The 19,429-nt window shown below is 44.8% G+C and overlaps 1 protein-coding gene across 4 annotated transcripts in view; it reads left to right on the top strand.

The window, feature by feature from the left end:
- Pum (pumilio) overlaps window positions 1-17,429 on the top strand; it is a 140,309-nt gene extending 122,880 nt beyond the window's left edge. For 3 of the 4 annotated variants that reach the window (XM_076425368.1, XM_076425367.1, XM_076425371.1), the window contains 9 exons: window positions 6,259-6,645; window positions 7,283-7,523; window positions 9,315-9,476; window positions 10,559-10,678; window positions 11,012-11,306; window positions 11,380-11,620; window positions 12,274-12,664; window positions 12,916-13,084; window positions 13,233-17,429. In XM_076425368.1, the coding sequence (XP_076281483.1) occupies window positions 6,259-6,645; window positions 7,283-7,523; window positions 9,315-9,476; window positions 10,559-10,678; window positions 11,012-11,306; window positions 11,380-11,620; window positions 12,274-12,664; window positions 12,916-13,084; window positions 13,233-13,548 (2,322 nt within the window). In that variant the 3' untranslated portion in view covers window positions 13,549-17,429. The remainder of the gene's footprint in view (window positions 1-6,258; window positions 6,646-7,282; window positions 7,524-9,314; window positions 9,477-10,558; window positions 10,679-11,011; window positions 11,307-11,379; window positions 11,621-12,273; window positions 12,665-12,915; window positions 13,085-13,232) is intronic. The other variant, XM_076425369.1, reaches the window with a different exon arrangement.
- Window positions 17,430-19,429: the final 2,000 nt, after the last annotated feature.

Genomic DNA, 19,429 nt, shown 5'->3' with positions numbered 1-19,429 from the left:
TATAGTCGGATCTGGACTATGAAACTTCGAGAAGATCCTCTATTTCCATCAATTATCACTCTTTTTGTTTAAACCTTCGAGAGCGACAAATTTGTTTGAATTTTGATCGAGAATCTTCCCCTTTTTCTGTGTCCAGGTTGAAGTTTTCTCCAAAATTGTTTTACACACTAGGAATGGGATTTTAGAGTGGAGCGTCAAATTTGTTGCCAGTGCTCTTCCTATCCTTCCATTACGCATCTACCTTAGTAACTATATTCGTCAAGTTTTATACCGTGTATATTCTTCGATTCGTTACAACCGAGTTTGTATCAAGTTTACAGACAGCGACGATGTAATTTCGATGCTGTCAGTGCACTTTCCGTCAGCCCATTCTTAACGCCAATTAAAAAAGTGTTAGTTTAGATCGAGCAGGTCACTGATGAATTACGTATCCTACGTAATCTGACCACTGCCCTGCAAAATCCCACAAACTCGAAGTAATTTCGTTGACGAGGCTGAAGCTGCAAGATTAAAGTTTACTACCACTGCAACCCTTTTAGATCCCGCCCAGCGTAATCCTGTTTACGTCAAAGATTCATTTGTGAAGGTGTATGAAAAATCGTGTCGTTCGACCGTGTTCGCTGCCGCCTTTCACAATCCTCTCATTCTATTCTCTTTAATGCAATGAACAATTCCTTCACTTTACCGGATCATAGTATCCACCTTGATATGAACGATTAGGCCGTTGCAATAGTTCCATTTTGTATTTCAATACAATTGCGTCACTTTGCTCCTTCGAGAGCATTCGTAATTAAAAAGCAATTCGATCAACCTATTTTCCCGAGGAAATTAAATTATATCTTAACGTATTTGATTCTATGAAACGATAAGAATTATGCTGATCTCTTGTTGCTACAATAATTAAATTAATTGCTTGCCGATATGATGACTACTAGTCTTAAACGTTTTGAGCAGAGTTGTGCAAAAATTTAATCAACGAGTGACGACTAAATTTCTACTCGAATCGTTAATCGTAATTAACAATTAGTCTCCTAGTTTAATCGTTAATTGCGGTTAACGATTAAACACTTACTAATCGTAAATTGCGGTTGACGATTAAATTTCTACTTTAGTCGTTAATTGCGATTAACGATTACATTCCTTTCAATTGTAATCGTTAATCGGATAATTGATTAACTGCTGAAACTTCGAAATGAAATACGGAATTAAAACTGTCAAACTATTGTCATTCGGTCTATAATACAAACTCCGTTTACGTTTTTTTATGTTTTTTTCTCGATGATTTCATTTTTTAATCAACGATTGACGATTAACTTTATCAATCGATTGATCCAATCGTCGATTTTTCAATTGTTAATTTTCTTTTGTTAATCGTACACGTTAATCAAACAATCACGATTAAAATTTTAATCGATTAATGCCCAACACTGGTTTTGAGGCATATGTATGGGGTTCACCACAGACGCTCGAATACTCCGTTCTACAGTCGCGACAACGATAAGATAATCCGTGTTATTAAACATTTTGCAGCCGTAATGAATATAGAGCGTAACCTAGCACCAATCGTCGGACGGGTCTACGGTTTCCTCGCAGATCGAGGTCTCGGAACGAAGGCGGCTGTTCCTCGAACACCAGCCCCTGCTAGCGTTTAAACAAGCGCTTAACGATTCCGGTTGGTTACAATCGAAGTGGGTCGTAGTTGATTGAAACTGGATCTCTCTCTCTTTCCTTCTGGTTGATTTTTAAATTTCCTCGTAACCGATACACAAGGCTGGGAACACGTAGAAAAGCGCTATCTCCCTCTCCCTCTCTCTGTCTCTCTCTCTCTCTCTCTGATGGACTGGGGCTGTCGCAGCTGTTGCGGCGATGCATCCGAATTACTCTTAAAACGTTTCGTGCCATTCGCGTACGCTCCATGCAGAGGCTTTCGGTCCTAACCATTTAAAATATTCGTCCAAAAAAAGGCCAGTTTTAGAAAGATTTCCTGTAAAGTCTTGTTCGACGTTTGATCAACATGAACAATTTGTCTCACTCTGATAGGGAACAAAATATACCTTCAATTTCAATCAATCGTCTTCAAATTTTCGTCGTGAAAGAGAAATTTTGGAACGAGTTGCTATATCAAGTCATTGTCGACATCCGAACACAATGTACAAGACATTTGTCATACTCTAAGAGTGTAGGAAGTAAAATGGGGAATAAAATGACTGGAAGATTCAGCCTGCGATGCTACCTCACTAAAGGAAGTCTCCAAGTTGTCCGCACGAGCCGATGACTGTGCAGAAACTGGTAAAAAATGGTCACTCAAATGCTTCGTAAAGAAAGTCTCCGAGTGGTTCGTCTAGCTGACAACAGCGCGTAGAATGGTCAACAATGGTCCTTCAGATTATTCGTTTGCTCTACCTATAGCGTAGACAGTGTTAAGTCGTACGATCGCATCGAACCGTCCAATTTCCGAGTTTTCTATCATTCGATCCTGGGACTGTTCACTGGAGAGAGAGAGAGAGAGAGAGAGAGAGAGAGAGAGAGAGAGAGGGAGAAAGAGAGTGAGAGAGAGAGAGGTACAAGCGAGTAGTTTTCCGAGTTCATCAGACCTTGAACGATACAAAGAGCGATGGCCACGGGCTGGGAAAAGAGAGCCGTCCCGAAGGCTTGCGCGTGGAATAATCATCGAACGCGTAACCGTGGCCTTGGCTGAAGCTCGAGCCGCTTCCGGAAGAGGTTAATACCCGAAACGCATCGCTGACTCTCGGAGGGCTAGAGCGTGTATACACCGTGAATCGCCTCTCCGCATTTTCTACGGTCTCTCGCGCGCGTAGGAACGAGAGCTCCCTGTTCGAACAATGCCTATTTATTTGCCAGATCGTTATCTCGCTTAAAGGTCCAAGACGATCTTTTATGGTCGGCGCGTAACGATCGCGAGCGGCCCGAACCTGGGAGAAGAAGAGGATGACGAACGAGCTCGAGGGAGAGAAACAGGGGACAGACGGAGAAAGAGACAGAGCGGGGACAGAACGGGGCGGTCCCTTTCGTAATCGGTAACGCGTAATTGCCTAATTAGACGCGCGAGTGTATCCCTCTTCCCGGGCAAATTAAACCGAAGACGAAGCGCGGGGTAATTCATTCGTAACGCCGCCCGTAATTTGTTCTGCAATCTTACCGGCGACGATCGTTGAGCAAACGCGACGGTTACACTGTTACCGAGATCGCCGATTCTTCTATTAAAATATATCTTGCACTATCAAGGTATTCAGCTCTGATGAAATTTAGGGGACGTTGTTCGGTTCTGAATGGGTTCGCTGGAGAATGCTGTAATGTAGGCAGTATATCTAAAAGAAAGTAAACGGAACATCCAGCTTTTAATCATTTCATACATTTTATAAGTTAATGGTCCAGTCCGTTTAGTTGTTAATTAATCGCCGTCCAGTTTACTCTTTGTGTCTATATATATGCAACCGTATAATTAAAAGCTAGTTTAATAGCTGTGCTAATACTTGTATTCATGACTCTTGTACATGCACATTCTACCGCAAGCTGAATCTAATTATTGTCGGCTCGTAGCTGCAATTGTATCTGTTGTTGTATCAAAGGATCTCTAGTCGGATTCATTTATATGCCGCATTTATATTCAGAATCAAAATTGGTTACATCAATTTCAAGAACTGGGCTATCTATTCATTTTTACCGTAAAATCCTTAGTCTAGCTATCCGAGGGTGAAATGTGGGGGGGGGGGGTGGAAACCCCTAACTTCGCAAGAGCACTCCTCGTTTACCATCTCTACGCTGTTCAAATGAATCGAAAAGCAAATAGCAAGCGCATAGTACCTTTTATTGACGTCGAAGAGTCTGGTCTACGTCTGAAGCACTCCCTGCAAGCTGGAATGTCTATTCTCCGGTAATAGCAAAGTCGTTAACTCTGATGCTAGGATCAACGTGACCTAAAAGCAGCCATTTTCTCGTGACTGCAATTTTTCTCGATGAAACACACGAATTAATTCAATGTTAACAGCTTGTATACAGTGCATGCACGTCGATAACCAGATCTTTCCCAGAATTGAATGACCAAATGTGATCTAATCACATAATCAATTTTAATATGTTGAGATCCTCTTTACAAAAAAAAAGCCGTACGCTCAACCGGTTTGAGTCTCGGTTTTCCTCAACCATGATCATGCTAAGCTCCAATGAAAGTCTTGCCATAAGAGCATTTATCTTCTCGGAATAAAAAAATCTTCAGTCCGTGATCCGCCGGCATCTGCAGTGACAAGCGTGCAAGCAAAAGTTTACCGAGGAAGGAGGAAATGCGATGATATCGTCGCACGATATGCACACAACATCATGCTAGAAAGAGGCGTGAGCGTGTCGCGTATATCACGGTAGAGGCAGGGTTGCTGAGAATCGATCGGCCAACAGCTGGTGTAGGATTAACTTCGTTTTCACCGGAGGAATTTCGTCCAGGTTTCTCGGTTGTCTAGCGCGCGGCCTGCCTCAGTACGGAGAGTCTGTGAGGTTTTTCTAACGCTCGAGGAGTCCGAGGCTCTAAGTGGACAGGCGGCGTCCAAGGTTGAACGTCCGGAGGTTCGAGCGGAAGTGGGACCGGAGGCGACAAGGACAACACACGCGACTCCTCGGTCCCCGATGTTTGTCCCGTCCACGGTCAAACCGTAGCCGCGTTTGTCGGTCAATTAGAGTCCAGAACGAGTACCGGTAACATAGAGGCGAACGGTTGTCGGTGAACGTCCGCAGGGGGTCGTCGACCCGAGCCGGAGCCGTGCCCGGCTTTAGTCGTCGGCTTTAACGGCGGCTTCCACCGCAACTGCAGACTCGAGTAACGGCTCCAAAAATCAATTTTCTTTTTTGTTGTTATTAATCTATTCTTTTTGGTAGCTTCAAACGAAATCCTTTGCTCTACGATCTCCTCTATGACTACTGCGCTAACTTCTTCGTTATTTTAAATTCCCTGGATGAAAACGAACATTTCTAATGGTAGAGATTTAACAGAAATGCAGAACGTATAATATTTAGTTGATTTTGTTCGACTTATTGCTGCATCGAGGCATCGTCCAGCAAAAAATTCCCGAAAATTACGCTTTTACCGGAGGTTCGCTCTTTAACTCGTTGAGCGTTCTCTCGCTCACTTTCCGGGCGATCCTCTCGATCCTCTCAGTTCCGCGACCTTGATTCGAAACTTTTAAGCCCCGGCACCCAACACATCCTCCATCCACGTTTTTTTCCACGTCCACGCCTCTCCGGCACCCCGGTAACAGGAGAACGTCTCGTAATCAGGCCTCGAAGCATCGAGATTACTTTACCGCGAATTCGAACGATCAACGACTCGACTGCTCCCCGGGTCCTTAGGCGCCTTAATCTCTGTCCGAGCGATTGGAGTTCTGCCCAGATTTCCTCGGTAAACGCTCGAGAGAGCATTGTCGAATAAATTAAGACGACGGGGACGAGCTGACGTGGTTCGTAATGGCCTGCCCTCTCTCTCTCTCTCTCTCTCTTTCTCCCCTCAACACCCTCCAGGTTTCTCTAGCCGAAAATTTACATGCGATATCGTGTGACTACCAGCTGTTCGCTCGGAGTCCTACAGTCCTGTAGATTCGCCTGATAACGGCGTCGCGCTGGAATCCAGAGATCGATTCCTCGACCCCGGGACGTGCTGCTACACCGTTTCGGTTCTTCCATTCGATAACAGGAAAATTAGCAACCTAACATGCTCGAACTACCGTGAAAAGCTGACGTCTTGCGCGAAGAAGGTTCTACAATTTTTATCTGGGCTTTCGATCGATCCTCCGACTGTGCAGATCCTCTCGATGACGATCACGAATTTGTATATTAAATTTGTCCGCGTTGAACAAGCGAATTATTCGTGAGTAATGTTCTAAAGTCCGGGCTAAGCATTCCTGAAAACGGCGACGTCAATTAAAAAGACAAATGAGCCGTTCACAGGCCAAACCGATTAACCGGCATTCCAGTTTTTTTGACATTCTGCTGTCAAAGCGGGTTGATTAATGCTGCACATTATACATTTAAAACAAATTTCCTTAACACGTTGAACGCCATTGTCTTGCTTAACAATGGTTATCATGAAATTAATGGCACGTCGAACCATTAATTTATATCTGCCGAAGTTAACTTCCACCCAGCATACTAGAATGTTAAAAGCAACGTAATTTCAATTGCAAAGTAGCTTGCTTCCATGTTCTTGAAAGGCTAGCAAGCAATAACAATAAAGTTGTTATTTTGATGTTTCAGCAATTGTTCCGAAGCCAGCCGCAGGGTGCGACGCCTCAGCAGTTGCAGCTGCTGCAGCAACAGCAACAACAACAACATCAGCAACAGTACCTGGCCGCGTCTCAGGCGCAGCAACAGCAACAACAACAGCAGCAGAACTTCCCCACCGCGCCTTACACCGTGATCAGCGGCCAGGAGCCTTATGTGGGTGCGTTGATCGCCGGAGCTCCGCCGCCGGTGGTGCCACAGTATTATGGGGTGGCCCCATGGGTTTACCCTGCGGGGTTGTTGCCGCAAGCACCTCCGCAAGCGGCCGCACCTCCGCCACCGAGAAGACCGCTGACACCATCCTCGGCCGCAGCCGCTGCAGCCGCCGCCCAAGACACTGCAAATAATTTGGCGCAGACGGTAAGCGGCTAATTAGTCTGTTTCTCTACCCGTCTGTCTCTCTTCCTCTCTTTCTCTCTCACTCTCTCTCTCTCTGTCTCCCGATGTCATCCGGACGCTCGCACGTGTTTAGAAATAAATCCTATTGTCGGCCCTCTTCGTTGCCTCTAGCCGCCGATACACACTTCTCTGCCTCTCTTTTTCGCGACGAAGGTCCTCCCCGCCAGCGATTAAATATAAACCGCGAGCAATTTAACAGGCCGTTAATGTCACCAAGCTTCTTCGCGAGTACCCCGCCGCCCGCAAAAACCGCCGATTCGATATTCGAGCCTCGGGAACGCCAGAAACGCCTTAACTTGTTCAACAATCCAGTTTATTTAACCAACCGGTGACCAATCGTTTGCAACGATCGTGTGTGATCAAAACTGCTCCACATGACACCATTAGTTACAAACTAATTACTGTTTTACTAAACGGTGGACGAGGTAATACTTGTTCTAAATTCTACCTACTCATTTCTGTCATGAAATTCACAGTTTAATTATGCGGCAAGGGGTTAACGAGTTAGAAAAGCGCAGAGAAAAGGAAGTCGCTTTTCTTAGATTCTTTGTGCGAATTTGTATACAGATGTTGAACGCTCGAGTTGTTTTTGTTGCAGGTTCAAGGCCAGTACCAGGTAATACCGGCGTACTACGACCAAAATGGTTCCATCGTGATGGGAGGTGTCCGGGGGCTCAGCTCCGCAGCCACCCCCATGAGATTAGTGAGCCCTGCGCCTGTTTTGGTGAACAGAGCCCCATCGCAACCACCGCCGGGACCACCGGCACCACCACCGCCGAGTCTATACTCTCAGCCAACACCTACGTCCCACAGCAACGCCACGCCCGGAGAATGTTTGGGTAAGATCCTGAGAGAGTCCTCGATCCTTCAGCCGGGATCCAAGTGTTGTAGATACGTGTTGTTCTCTCCCCGACGTTTTTCCTCCGATCCCGCAAACTCGCGATTTTCTGGAGCCTGGGACCAGGCGCGAATTCGAGGACATCGATCAGTACCGCTATCAACCTGCTAACTGGCTCGCGGAGACGTTCCATCTTTGATATCCGAGGAATCGCCGATTTCCCGATAAGCTCCGTCGTGTATAGGAACGCTCATACATTGAATTCAACATGAAACATGAATGTAGGATTCTTGGTGGCTCGGAACTAAATCGTCGAACTCGCAACTATAAGCCCTTTGCGGTTCTGGCAATCTTTGCTGTTCCGTTCCAGCTCGTGTGCATTTGCCAACTGTTTTTCGGACATGTAAAATTTGTTCACATGCAGTAGCGCAGGTTTTCCATCTAGTAGTATAAAAACATTTATCTCTATCTGTCCATAAAAAACAATCAAACGAAGAGGTCGTCATTCGCAGTTTACATAACTTTTACGCCTCTCTCTCGCGTTACCGAAGAGGAATCTGAATAAATTTATGCGCAGTCGTAATACCATAATAGTAGTGAGATCATTGCCATCGATGAATAACCGAGGAAAAACTGATTTGTCGACGGTGAGATTGGCTTGGACGTACGAAGACAGTACCGCAAAGGGTTAAGTTGGCCGTGTTAACGAGCATATATATCTCTATTTCCGTAGATTCACGGAATGAATCCACGGTTTCGGCCGACGGTGCGTATATTTAGCCGTAAAGACAGACGAAATCAATCCGTCGAGCGTTCCGACAAACGCTGCAACGGTGTTCTCGCGCTAATAGGACTTTACGAGGCGATAAAGTCCAGGAATAAGTTGCCGAATCAACAGGAAAACGTGTTGTTCGCGCGTATCTGCCCGGTTAGCAGGCTCTGATGGAGGTCTCTTATATCGGCGTCCTGGTCCTCGTATACATATTATGTACATACATGCATGGCGCACTGTGACGTCGAGATGTCGACACGGTACATCGTGGAGGGCGCACGATTAACCCTTCAGTGGCGTATGCATAGCACGGAATCTAGCGAGTGTTTAAAAATTTCATACACGAGGTCCTGTACGACTATGTACCTCCTATCTAGGTACCTATTACTGGATACCTCCGATGTACCTCCGTATCTAAGTACTACCTGGATACCTCCCGACGCACAGTGTGACGTTTCGATCATTTAGGAGCATTAAATTCTTAATGATGTTGTTTCTTTATTTTTTATCATGTATTTTGTTAAAACTACTCAAAATATGGTGATTTCTAATTACTTTAACATTAGACTTTTGTTGTATTGACCGAAAATACGTATTGCTCGAAACGTCACACTGTGCGACGTATAGAAAACATCAGCGAAAAGTCTGAATAAGTCAAATTAATCAATACACTGTGATAACATCTTTAACACCGTACATAACGTCCGGGAAATCAAGCGCCGTCCCTGAAGGGCTACAGTTGCCGAGTAACTTTGTTGTCTCTGTTTTGTCTGTACATACGTGTGTACACAACCGTAATTAACCTCGTGACTAAAAAGGGAGAGCAAGAAAGAATCGAGGGCAAAGATAAGAGAGCGTTGTTAAGAGTATCGATGTCGATATACCGGAAGCGTGTTGTGCGTGTTTTGTATGTGTTGCGGAATGGCCGCGCTAGGCTTAAATAGACGGTGTAAGGTCGGTAAGGCACGGCAGATTAATTGATAACTAAGAGCGTGTGTGGGTTGCGGGGTTTCGGTGCAGGTCTGGCGGCGTGCAGTGCAGCAGCGGTTGTTGCACAAGCCCAAGCGGTTGCGGTACAACAGGCGCAGCAGGGATCAGGACTGGCCGCTGGATTAGCGGCTCTGGGATACGGCGGCTCCCCTCTGGGAGCACTGGGCTCGCCGGCTCAGCTGCAGAGCACAGGTACTCACAGACTAGCCAACCCTAGTTTGTTACAAAACGCCGAATCCTCGCGAGAGCGAGCCGTTTTCCGGTTCTACAGGAGTTCGACGGCCTCCTCGTCGCCACCCCCCCTTATTTTCTCCGTGTACATAAACCGTATTTGCATGCCTCTCCTGCGACGTTTGTCTTTTGTCAGTCTATTCGCCATCTTCGACTCGTACACCCTGTGACGTCCTCTGTTTCGTTTAACCCTTTGCGGTCCACGAGGAACCTTGTATTTTTCTGTTGATGTCCTTGTAGAGCGTGAAAAGACACCTTCAACGATTACAACACGTTCGCTACTATTTTCAAACTCGATCACTCGCATCAGGTATAATTGCAGGAAAAATTTTCGCTGGCACCGCTCTCAAAATTTATAATATACTGTAAATAAACGTAATGTGTAATCACGCTGGATGTAGGACCGCAAAGGATGGAAGTCTACCTGTAACGAGTCGCCTTCCCGGATTTTCTGTAGAAAAACGTGTGCAGTTTTCTTTCTGAACGTTAGGACCTTGTAAAGTACACACTCGTCGAAGAACAGTAATGTTATTCTTTCAAACAGTCAAATTTGTAGAAAATACACCTTGAGATACAGACTTAACTGAACGGACTGCAGACTCTACATTTATCACCTATATTTTATGCATTCATGACGAGATCGAGTAGGTGTAATTTAAAGCAGCGAAAACATTAGCAGAATTAAAAAAGAAGAAATTAAATTTTTATTTCTTCTCAGTTTCTTGCGAAAGAATAAAAGTTTCGACTCTTTGCTTTCTTTAAAAATATCTTGCACTAAATCGAGTTAGACTAAAATCCAGTAAAATTTCGTTGATACGTGAGAAATAACGTTTCTCAGTTTCTCGCGCACAACGGCCCGGAGCTCGGTCTTTCCAGGGCTGTGAGAAACTGTGAAGGAATCGAGAACGTTGAAGCTTCTAGGCCAGCTTTTTCCACAATAACAGCTTCTAGGTCCCTTAAACCGGAACCGGGACCGCGGCGAACCCGGTCAGAGGGTCCATCGATTCTACTAGAGTCTTCAGAGTCTTCGTCTTTGTTCGCAGGTCTGGGTCTCGGCGCTTCTTCAACCGCGCGAAGAGACTCCTTCGATAGAAACACGTCCGCCTTCAGCCCCAGCTTGGAGTACAGCCGCGCGAAGTGGCCGCAGAGTTATGGCGCCTTAGGTAACTATCGTTTTTCACTTTTTTTTTTAGAACGGAAGAATAGACACGTTCCAAGTTGAGAGGGCTGGTCGGCCTCTAAACTTACCATAGTCAAATGACCTGTTCGACGTATTTGCAACGGTGATCGAAACCCTTCGTAATCCTGCATAATATTCGTTTGACAATAGATAAAATTGACTTAGAATGTGACTTGACATTCTTGCGAGACATGGGTGACACCCTAAATTTTGGGGGTAGTTTACGCCCCTTTGATACGATGACCAACGGAAGAAGAGCGCGTCTAATAATGCGAACGTTTTGTGCCAGAGACTGGAACATTTATTCTGTTTATAGGTACGGTAACAGCGTCGCCAAGCCCATTAGGATTATCCTTAACACCGCCACCAACTTTGGGAGGATCTTTGGGCGGACTGGTCGGCGGGGCTAGCCGAGTGTCCGCCGCTCCCGGGGCCGAGGCGAAGTTCCGTGCCAGTGCTGTTCCAACTTTAACAGCTAATGGAGTTTTCGGCTCCAGTAGCTCCCTTTTCCCTAACTTGGTAGGCAAACCCGGCCGCGGAGGCACCACCAGCATCGGTGACAAAAACGCCGGAGGACGATCACGTCTACTCGAAGACTTCAGGAATAACCGGTACGTTCTTTCCCGCGGAATTTGTCGTACGGCACAGTGTCTCAGAGTGGTTTATCAGTGTCTTCTGCTTCAGGTTCCCGAGCCTCCAACTGCGAGACCTGGCCAATCACATAGTCGAGTTCAGTCAAGATCAGCACGGCTCCCGTTTCATTCAGCAGAAATTGGAACGGGCTTCGGCCAGCGAAAAGCAGCTCGTGTTCCAAGAAATCCTCACCTCCGCTTACTCACTGATGACAGACGTTTTCGGGAATTACGTTATACAGAAGTTCTTCGAGTTCGGCACGCCGGAACAGAAGTCCACCCTCGCTCAAAAGGTGATTGACAGCTCCGCGTTCGTTTGTCCTCTTCAGTTCGCTTGCTGGGGAACGTCCGTGTCCTGCTACTAGAATTAATGCCACGTTGCACAATTTTGTTCGAAATTGTTAGCAGTATCAATCTGGGTGATGTTTCAATTCCCTTGCATTCCGATCTTCGAAGACAATGTCGGTGCGAGTGAATATCTGTGAACAGTCTATTTATCACCTTCAAAGTCAAAGTATCGAGTGACCGACCAGTAACGCGAGAAACAGTCTCCTGTAATGTAATCCAGCAACTTTTTTCAAGACTATCATTTAGAAGGAAATTACTAAGCTTCTATCGAGCACGCTCGTTAAAGAGCCTATTAATAAGCTTCCTAAGAAAAAGGATCACATTCTCCTTAACGGTTAATGATCAAGAAGGGTAACAAAATAATCCGGTTACCCTACATTGCAAATACACCTTCAGCCTCGCTAACACAATGAAAAAGTAAAAGACCATTTGGTTTCCAGCAAGTTGATAGAATGTAGAAAATGATGATTATGTTTGCGTGTCAACTGATTCAATACGGTGATCGACGTACCTTCTGATTTCTGACCGATCGCGGGAAATTCGCTTTGCCGGGCTGTGTAGGAACGTTTGCTACATTTGTTTCTTCGTGTTGCATTAGGTTCGAGGACACGTGCTGCCCTTGGCACTGCAGATGTACGGCTGTAGGGTGATTCAGAAGGCTCTGGAATCGATCGGGCCTGAACAGCAGCAAGAGATAGTCCGGGAGCTGGACGGTCACGTTCTGAAGTGCGTCAAAGATCAAAATGGAAATCACGTGGTGCAGAAGTGCATCGAGTGCGTCGAGCCACGGGCTCTGCAGTTCGTGATCGGCGCATTCGCCGGCCAGGTATACTCGTTGAGCACCCACCCCTACGGCTGTAGAGTGATCCAACGTATTCTTGAGCATTGCACTCCTGAACAAACCCAGGGCATCCTTCAAGAACTTCACGCCGCCACTGATCAGCTTATTCAAGATCAGTATGGTAATTACGTTATCCAACACGTACTCGGTAAGTGAAGCTTGCGTTGGTATAGCAAACCTCCCAACTCGAGCACACCTTAAATAGCTGGATTACTATTAGACGGATTTTATTCCATCGATTATTGATAATGGAAAAATTTGTTGGAGAGTTTAGTTATTACTCCCCTAATATTTCTTCTGTTATCCGTAATAAGTAAGATATTTAAAGTGCTCTGGTTAGGTGGGATACTCATTATATACCATGCAGAATTAAGTAATCTCGAGCCACCCGTTTTACAGAACACGGAAAACCAGAGGACAAGGCGCAGTTGATCAGCAGTGTAAGGGGTAAAGTACTTACTCTGTCGCAACACAAATTCGCGAGCAACGTTGTTGAGAAGTGCGTGACTCACGCCACGAGACAGGAGCGTGCCGTGCTAATTGAAGAAGTGTGCGGCTTTAACGACAAGTAAGTTATTCTTTAGAAACATCAAAACACTGGTCTGTGGATTTGAAAAGAGTTACGACAGGATCAGTGACTCTAACGTAGAGATCCACAGGCCAGTCGACTAGAAAGGCTCGAGTAGAATGATGACTAATGACTTGTTGCGAAACAGCGCGTTGAACGTGATGATGAAGGACCAGTATGCCAACTACGTGGTGCAGAAGATGATCGACGTGGCAGAGCCGGCACAGCGCAAGGTGCTGATGCACAAGATCCGCCCTCACCTTGGCAGCCTGCGCAAGTACACCTACGGGAAGCACATAATCGTCAAGCTGGAGAAGTTCTTCATGAAGACGGCGTCGGCGATGGGCGTCGCGACGCCAGCCGGTGCTTCGAGCGGCGGTGGTGATCTGGGTCCGATCGGACCGCCTGCTTCTGCTGCTGGCACAGTATCAACGCCAGCTCAGCAGCCAACGCAGGTCCTGTAAAAACGTGCGTCTCGGTCTTGGTCTGTGGTCTCGGTGAGCAACAACCGCTCGGGATCCTCGTACGTCTTATAGGGACAGAAGAGAACAAAACGCACGTACCGACAAGAGAGACCTACGTAAATATTTATTGCAACGTATCTTATATCGCCATTTTTATTTATAATGGACGAGGACAACCGAGAGAGGACAAGAGATAGATGATGTTCTCCACAGCGCCGCGCCCGCTCGTCCCAACCCGTTCGCCCTTCTTTCCTACCCGAGGAAATTGTAAAGCCCGACTAACTATAATCGCGATTAAGACGAGACTCGACATTGAGAAAAGGTAGAATTACCGAGATGATTTTTCTTATTTTTGCAACACAAAGAAAAAATTGATGAGAAGCAATGACAGTGCGAGAGAGAGGTAAAAAAGAAGGAAAGAGAGCGAGACAGAGAGGACACGTTTGTACAGAATTAAAACAAAAGAGGAGACGGCGATCATTGGGCCGCGGGGTGCGACGTGAAGACACACGGATGTTTCAGGAGAGTCGTCCGCGTGTCAGAGGAGGACATCGATTTTTGTAGAATAACGTTAGAGGTGCAGTGCATTTTTTCTATTAGTAATCTAACGTGCTGCCGAAGAGTTATTGTATTCGTAGCGAGTCGCGACCGCACGCGCGTGACAAGAAGCGGCGAGCGTGTCGCCGACGCGACGGTTGCACCGAAACTAACGTGTGCCCTTGAGAACCAAGTTTCTTGGAGTACGGCTGGAGACAAGCATATCGAGCTTGATTCGTGAACAAGAAACTACAGTGCTGCGAGGACTGAATGTCTTGTCACCGCTCGTTTTGATTAATTTTTTTCTTTTTAATCGATCAGTTTCAGACATACACACAAAGTAAAACACGTAACTTCGCGTGGAAAGAAATATTGAGAAAACAGAAACCACACAGCACGAACAAAAAACACGTTCCGACGACTTTTTTTTAAAAAAACAAGAAGAAGAATAGAGAAAAATACTTTTATCCCGCCACAAAACCCCCCTCTCGTTTTGCGATTGGAATCGTTCTTCGACTAACACGTCGCCAAGTTATATTTATCGATCCTTGTCGAAACTCAGCACTCTATCGAGGGAGCGTACAGAGCTCTGACCTCTGGCAAAACACACTTAACCGACAACAAGCAAGCAAGTAAACAAAAAAAAATATAACGTAGAAAAACCGCGAAAAAGAGTTAAGAGAACAGCAAAGACGAGAACAACGCGCGCGCTCTTTAAGAGTAAACGTTTTGGTCTCGGTTGGTGAACAGCAAAAGGTTCGAAGAGGTGGAGAAAATTGTGTTTAGACAGCTAGGATAGATCTTAGAGCTGCATGCATTTATATCGAGTTGTAACGTGAGTGCGATGGCCGTAAACTATACCCATGCACGAGACGTATTGGTCGCGAGCGTGTACCGGTGAACTGTAACGCCTTCGCACGCTGAAAGTAGTATTATCCTCTCGAGTGTGTCCGGTACACGTACGTCGTCACGACCAACGAATCGGTATCGGTTCAGATTCGATAGATGGTTAGGAGCTACAGATACGTTGATTAAAATCTAGCATAGCGTTTGACATGGGAATGAAGCTGAGTAACTCAGACCTGACCGCTGATCTGCCCCCTTCCCCCCTGTCCCCCTTTGATTGCTTCAGATTGTTCGTGGAATCAAAAAAAAAAAAGAAAACGACAATTGCAAAAGAAAGGATATATATAGATATCTATTATGCATATATACGGTGTAGGACGTAACAGGAAAGGATAAGAAATTGTATGTGGAAAAACAACCGATTTCGTTTTTCTCGATTTAGGAAGGAAGCTTTTTTTCGGCAAAAACTAAACGGATCAGTATAGAAAAAACAAAAACCGAAATAATATTACATGTTGTTTCTTCTCGATGATAGAGAATCTTAGCAGAAAGGACGGAGTATAAAGAACGGATAAGGAAAGGAAAGAAAAGGAAATGATAGGAAATGACAGTTGACGAAGTAATAATATTTAACAATGAGGAGAGACATCAAGTCGTCAGCACGGTTCTCCTTTGTTCGTTTTACGTTTGTCGCCTTTGAGCGCGGAGCATTTTTTTCTACTCTCTTAAAACGATCCTTTTTACATCCCCCTATTTCTCCCCTCGAATCCCTTATCCATCTCGCTCCCCTACACGCATCCCCTTTGAATCCTTCTCCCAATATCCTCGCTCCCTCCCCCTCCCCCTCTCTCCGTTCCCCAACGATCCTCGAATTTTGTAAATTGTGATATAAATAAATAACAAATGTGTATAGGTACGACGTGACAAACCCTATCGTGAGGAACCGTAAATTCAATGAATAATTTTATTTTTCACGGGAATTCTCTCCTTTTTAACGGACTTTGTGAATATCGTGTATTATAATAATTACTAATTATATTAAATTTAAATATGATTTATACGTTCTAATGCTGCTGACCCTCGATCAACATACGTTATATACATTTCCCTTTCACCTGCCGCAATTAGAATGGTCTGGTCCCCCCTCGATCCCGCCCAATCCTAACTTACCATCCCCTCTATCCAGCTCACCCCCTCGCCCTCTCATGCAAACACACATCGTTCCAGTTGTAAGATATAGACATTTTTTGACAAAGGAGACGCTCTAGAGGAAAGAAATCGTTTACCATTCGGATATTCATTCGATTCACCGATTCCCTATTCCCTCAACCTCTCCATAGCACCCCCGTTGTCCCCATTTTAAATGATCAAATCAAGCAAACCGCAGCCCCACCGCGAATCGCGGTGTTCTTTGAACGTAACCGAAACCCTATTGTACATTGTATAAAACGATAAACGCGTTCTCGAAAGGAAAAAAAAAGGAAACAAACGCACGAGAAAAGCGTCAGGAAATTCATATGTTCCCAGCGCGTGTGTATCTATATCTCGTTTCGCGCAGCATCATCCCCACTCGCACACACACACACACACACAACACATATACATATATACATATGCGTTCAGACACGTCGAGACGCGTATGCGCACACCGAAGCATTTCGATTTGTATATTTCACACCGATCACACCCATCGCGACGGTTGGAAAGAGCGCCTCTCAGCTGTTTTCAATTGCATCCGAACCAGTTTTCCCGGAGTTTTCGTGGTTTTCGTCGATCCCCCTTTTATCAATCGGCCGATTTTAACGCGGTGACTATGGTCCTGAAACCCAGTTGATTTAGAGCAAGTCCTCTTTTAGCCGGTTCAAATTTTACAAATTACGTTTGTTTTCATGATAAATTCAGTACAACCGCGTTTCAAGGACTTTAATTTGTTTTTTTTTTCTTTTGAGGGGCTGGCATGTTTCGGAGCATGGTAACATGATTGGCTAAGGGCGTGACCTTCTCCAGGAGGTGACACCGGGGATACGAGTAGAACGATCGCGTCGTAGGATTTCTTTCTCGACACATTCATCGAAATCGCTTCACGAGTATCATACGTGTGTATATATAATTATCGTTCGATCGAGGGTGGTGCGGTGGTCCACCTCGACGACTGTACAAAAGCAAACGGGAAATCTCTCGCCGGGTTTTTTAAATTGAATGTTCGCGCGGACAACCCCTTTCGCCCCCTACCCCCGAATTTCTATACAGAAACGTTGTGTCGACGGTCGATCGAGTTTGTAATCTTAAAACTGTGTACAATGTATAATAATTTCGTTGAGGAACGCGCGCGCGTAGGTGTTAAATAATGTAGAATTCTAAAAACAAAGACAAAACGAGGAGACCGGGAAGGAAGGAAACGAGAACGACGAAAAAGGAAACGGAGGAACGGTAGAGAGAAAAGAAAAACGATAGAGCGAATAATAGGGGAGTAGACCGCGAAGCAAAACTGTAGAGAGCCCGTCGCAAGATTTTTGTACAAAAGAAACGGGGGGGGGGAAACAAAATAGACGGGAACGGGACGGTGAGGCTTGTGTGTGCAGAAGAGGTGTTTCGAAAGTGAAAAAGGAAAGAAGAGGAAGATACGTAGCCGCTTTCTTTGTAAGATATTGTAAATAACGATTTATTAACGAAATTGACAAATTCTTAGGTACCCTTTCTCTCTTTCTCTTTCTTCTTCGCGCGGTGATTACTTACTGCGGCTGGTGGTTCAAACGGGCAAAACGATTATCGAGCGATCAACGACGTCTTTCTTTCGGGGTTTGTTTCTCTTTTTTCTTTTTTGCGTTGCTCGATCCGCTCCGCCGTTCTCTCAGGATCGGGAGAGATCGATCGTTCGATCCGGTAGAGCCGGTGCTCGTGGAGAAGGAAAATAAAGAAATGGATATTTTGTCGTTCTCTCCTCCACCAACCCCCCGAAAATGATCTTCATCACTCGTCGACCCTGTCGTTCGTCGATCTTTTCGGAAAAAAACGCTGAGAGGAGGCTGTTCGTTTTTTATTTCTCGGATCCGCGGAAATCAAAGGAAAACAGAAAATCGTACCGGAAACTGTTTGTACATGTTGTCACGAATATATACATCGTCACCCGGAAACACGCTAAACTTCTCGATTGTATACAGACAGAGACATTCCAACCGCCATCTTCTTTTTTTTTTCTTTCAGCCCTCGGTCGACAGGATATTAGCCTTTTTGGTCGTTCGCACGGGACGACGTTAAATGCGTTTACTAATATTTAAAGATAAGGAATGACGATAGTTCCTTCGTCCGTTGTAAATCGCGCTCGTCATCATTTGTAAATTAACAAGAACGTCGGGAAACGAACGTCTCTCATTTTTTGTAATAGAAGCATCGATGTTAATAATTCATCTTCCACCCCGCCCCCCTGTCGAAGTAGGAACATCCCGCAGAACAACGGAAGAAAAAAAACGAATTTTCAATGAATACCGAAAGTCATAGCAGAAGCGAAACTCGAACGCAAAATCTCATGTCTTATCAGCTAAGATTATTTGAGTACTACTATACTTTTTACTATTATTATTATTATTATCATTATTAATTATTAATTATTATTATTATTATTATTATTATTCTTACGATTAATACGATTATTATAATAATTACTATTAATTGCTATAATTATCATTACCTATATTGTTTGATTAACGACCTTCCCTTCATTGATTATTAATTGCTATTACTAATGATTGCTAGATACACACTTCTATATAAATATGAATATAAATATACATACATATATATATATATATATACATATATATAAAGAACACGCGTATGGCAGGCTCACATATATAACGCTTTATAAATACGGTACATATAAATACGAGGTATACACCAACACACCCACCCCACCCCCCGCAAACATTATCATTTTACGCTCCGGCTGTATCTCACCCCCCACCGCCCCCATTTTCGATCCTTCTCGTGAAAGAAAAGCGACGAAACGATGCAAAATACTTCAGTTCGAATTCCCCCCTCCATTTTCACTCTTTTTTCGTTTGTATTAGTAACGAACGTTTAGCGAATAGGTTGACCACCTAGTTGCTGTCGTGTTGTATATAACACGACGTACACATACATATATCTACTTAAGAAACGTCTGAGGAACGAGAAGAAGGAAACAAAAGTGAAGGGAAAAGCAACAAATTCTTGAACGACTTTTTGATTATAAATAGTGTAAATTTTTTATATAGCGCGCGAGAAAGGAAAATAATTATTGGTTGCAAGACTTCGTCGAGGTGCCCGCGCACCGTGTATAAAAAAAAGAAAGAAACGCAGAAAAACATACACCCTCCTCCACCCCCATACACACAATTGCACACACTCCGATACGCGTTCACATTCGTAGGAATACACGGAGACACGTCACGAAAAAGAAGACGAGAAAGATGGGTCTTTCGATCCTTTTTTTCCAGCCCTCGGTCAACACGACGACAAA

This window comes from Lasioglossum baleicum, chromosome 6 (assembly GCF_051020765.1).
Source record: "Lasioglossum baleicum chromosome 6, iyLasBale1, whole genome shotgun sequence".
In the NCBI taxonomy this organism is placed as follows: domain Eukaryota; kingdom Metazoa; phylum Arthropoda; class Insecta; order Hymenoptera; family Halictidae; genus Lasioglossum; species Lasioglossum baleicum.
This window is presented reverse-complemented; position numbering and strand designations above follow the sequence as displayed.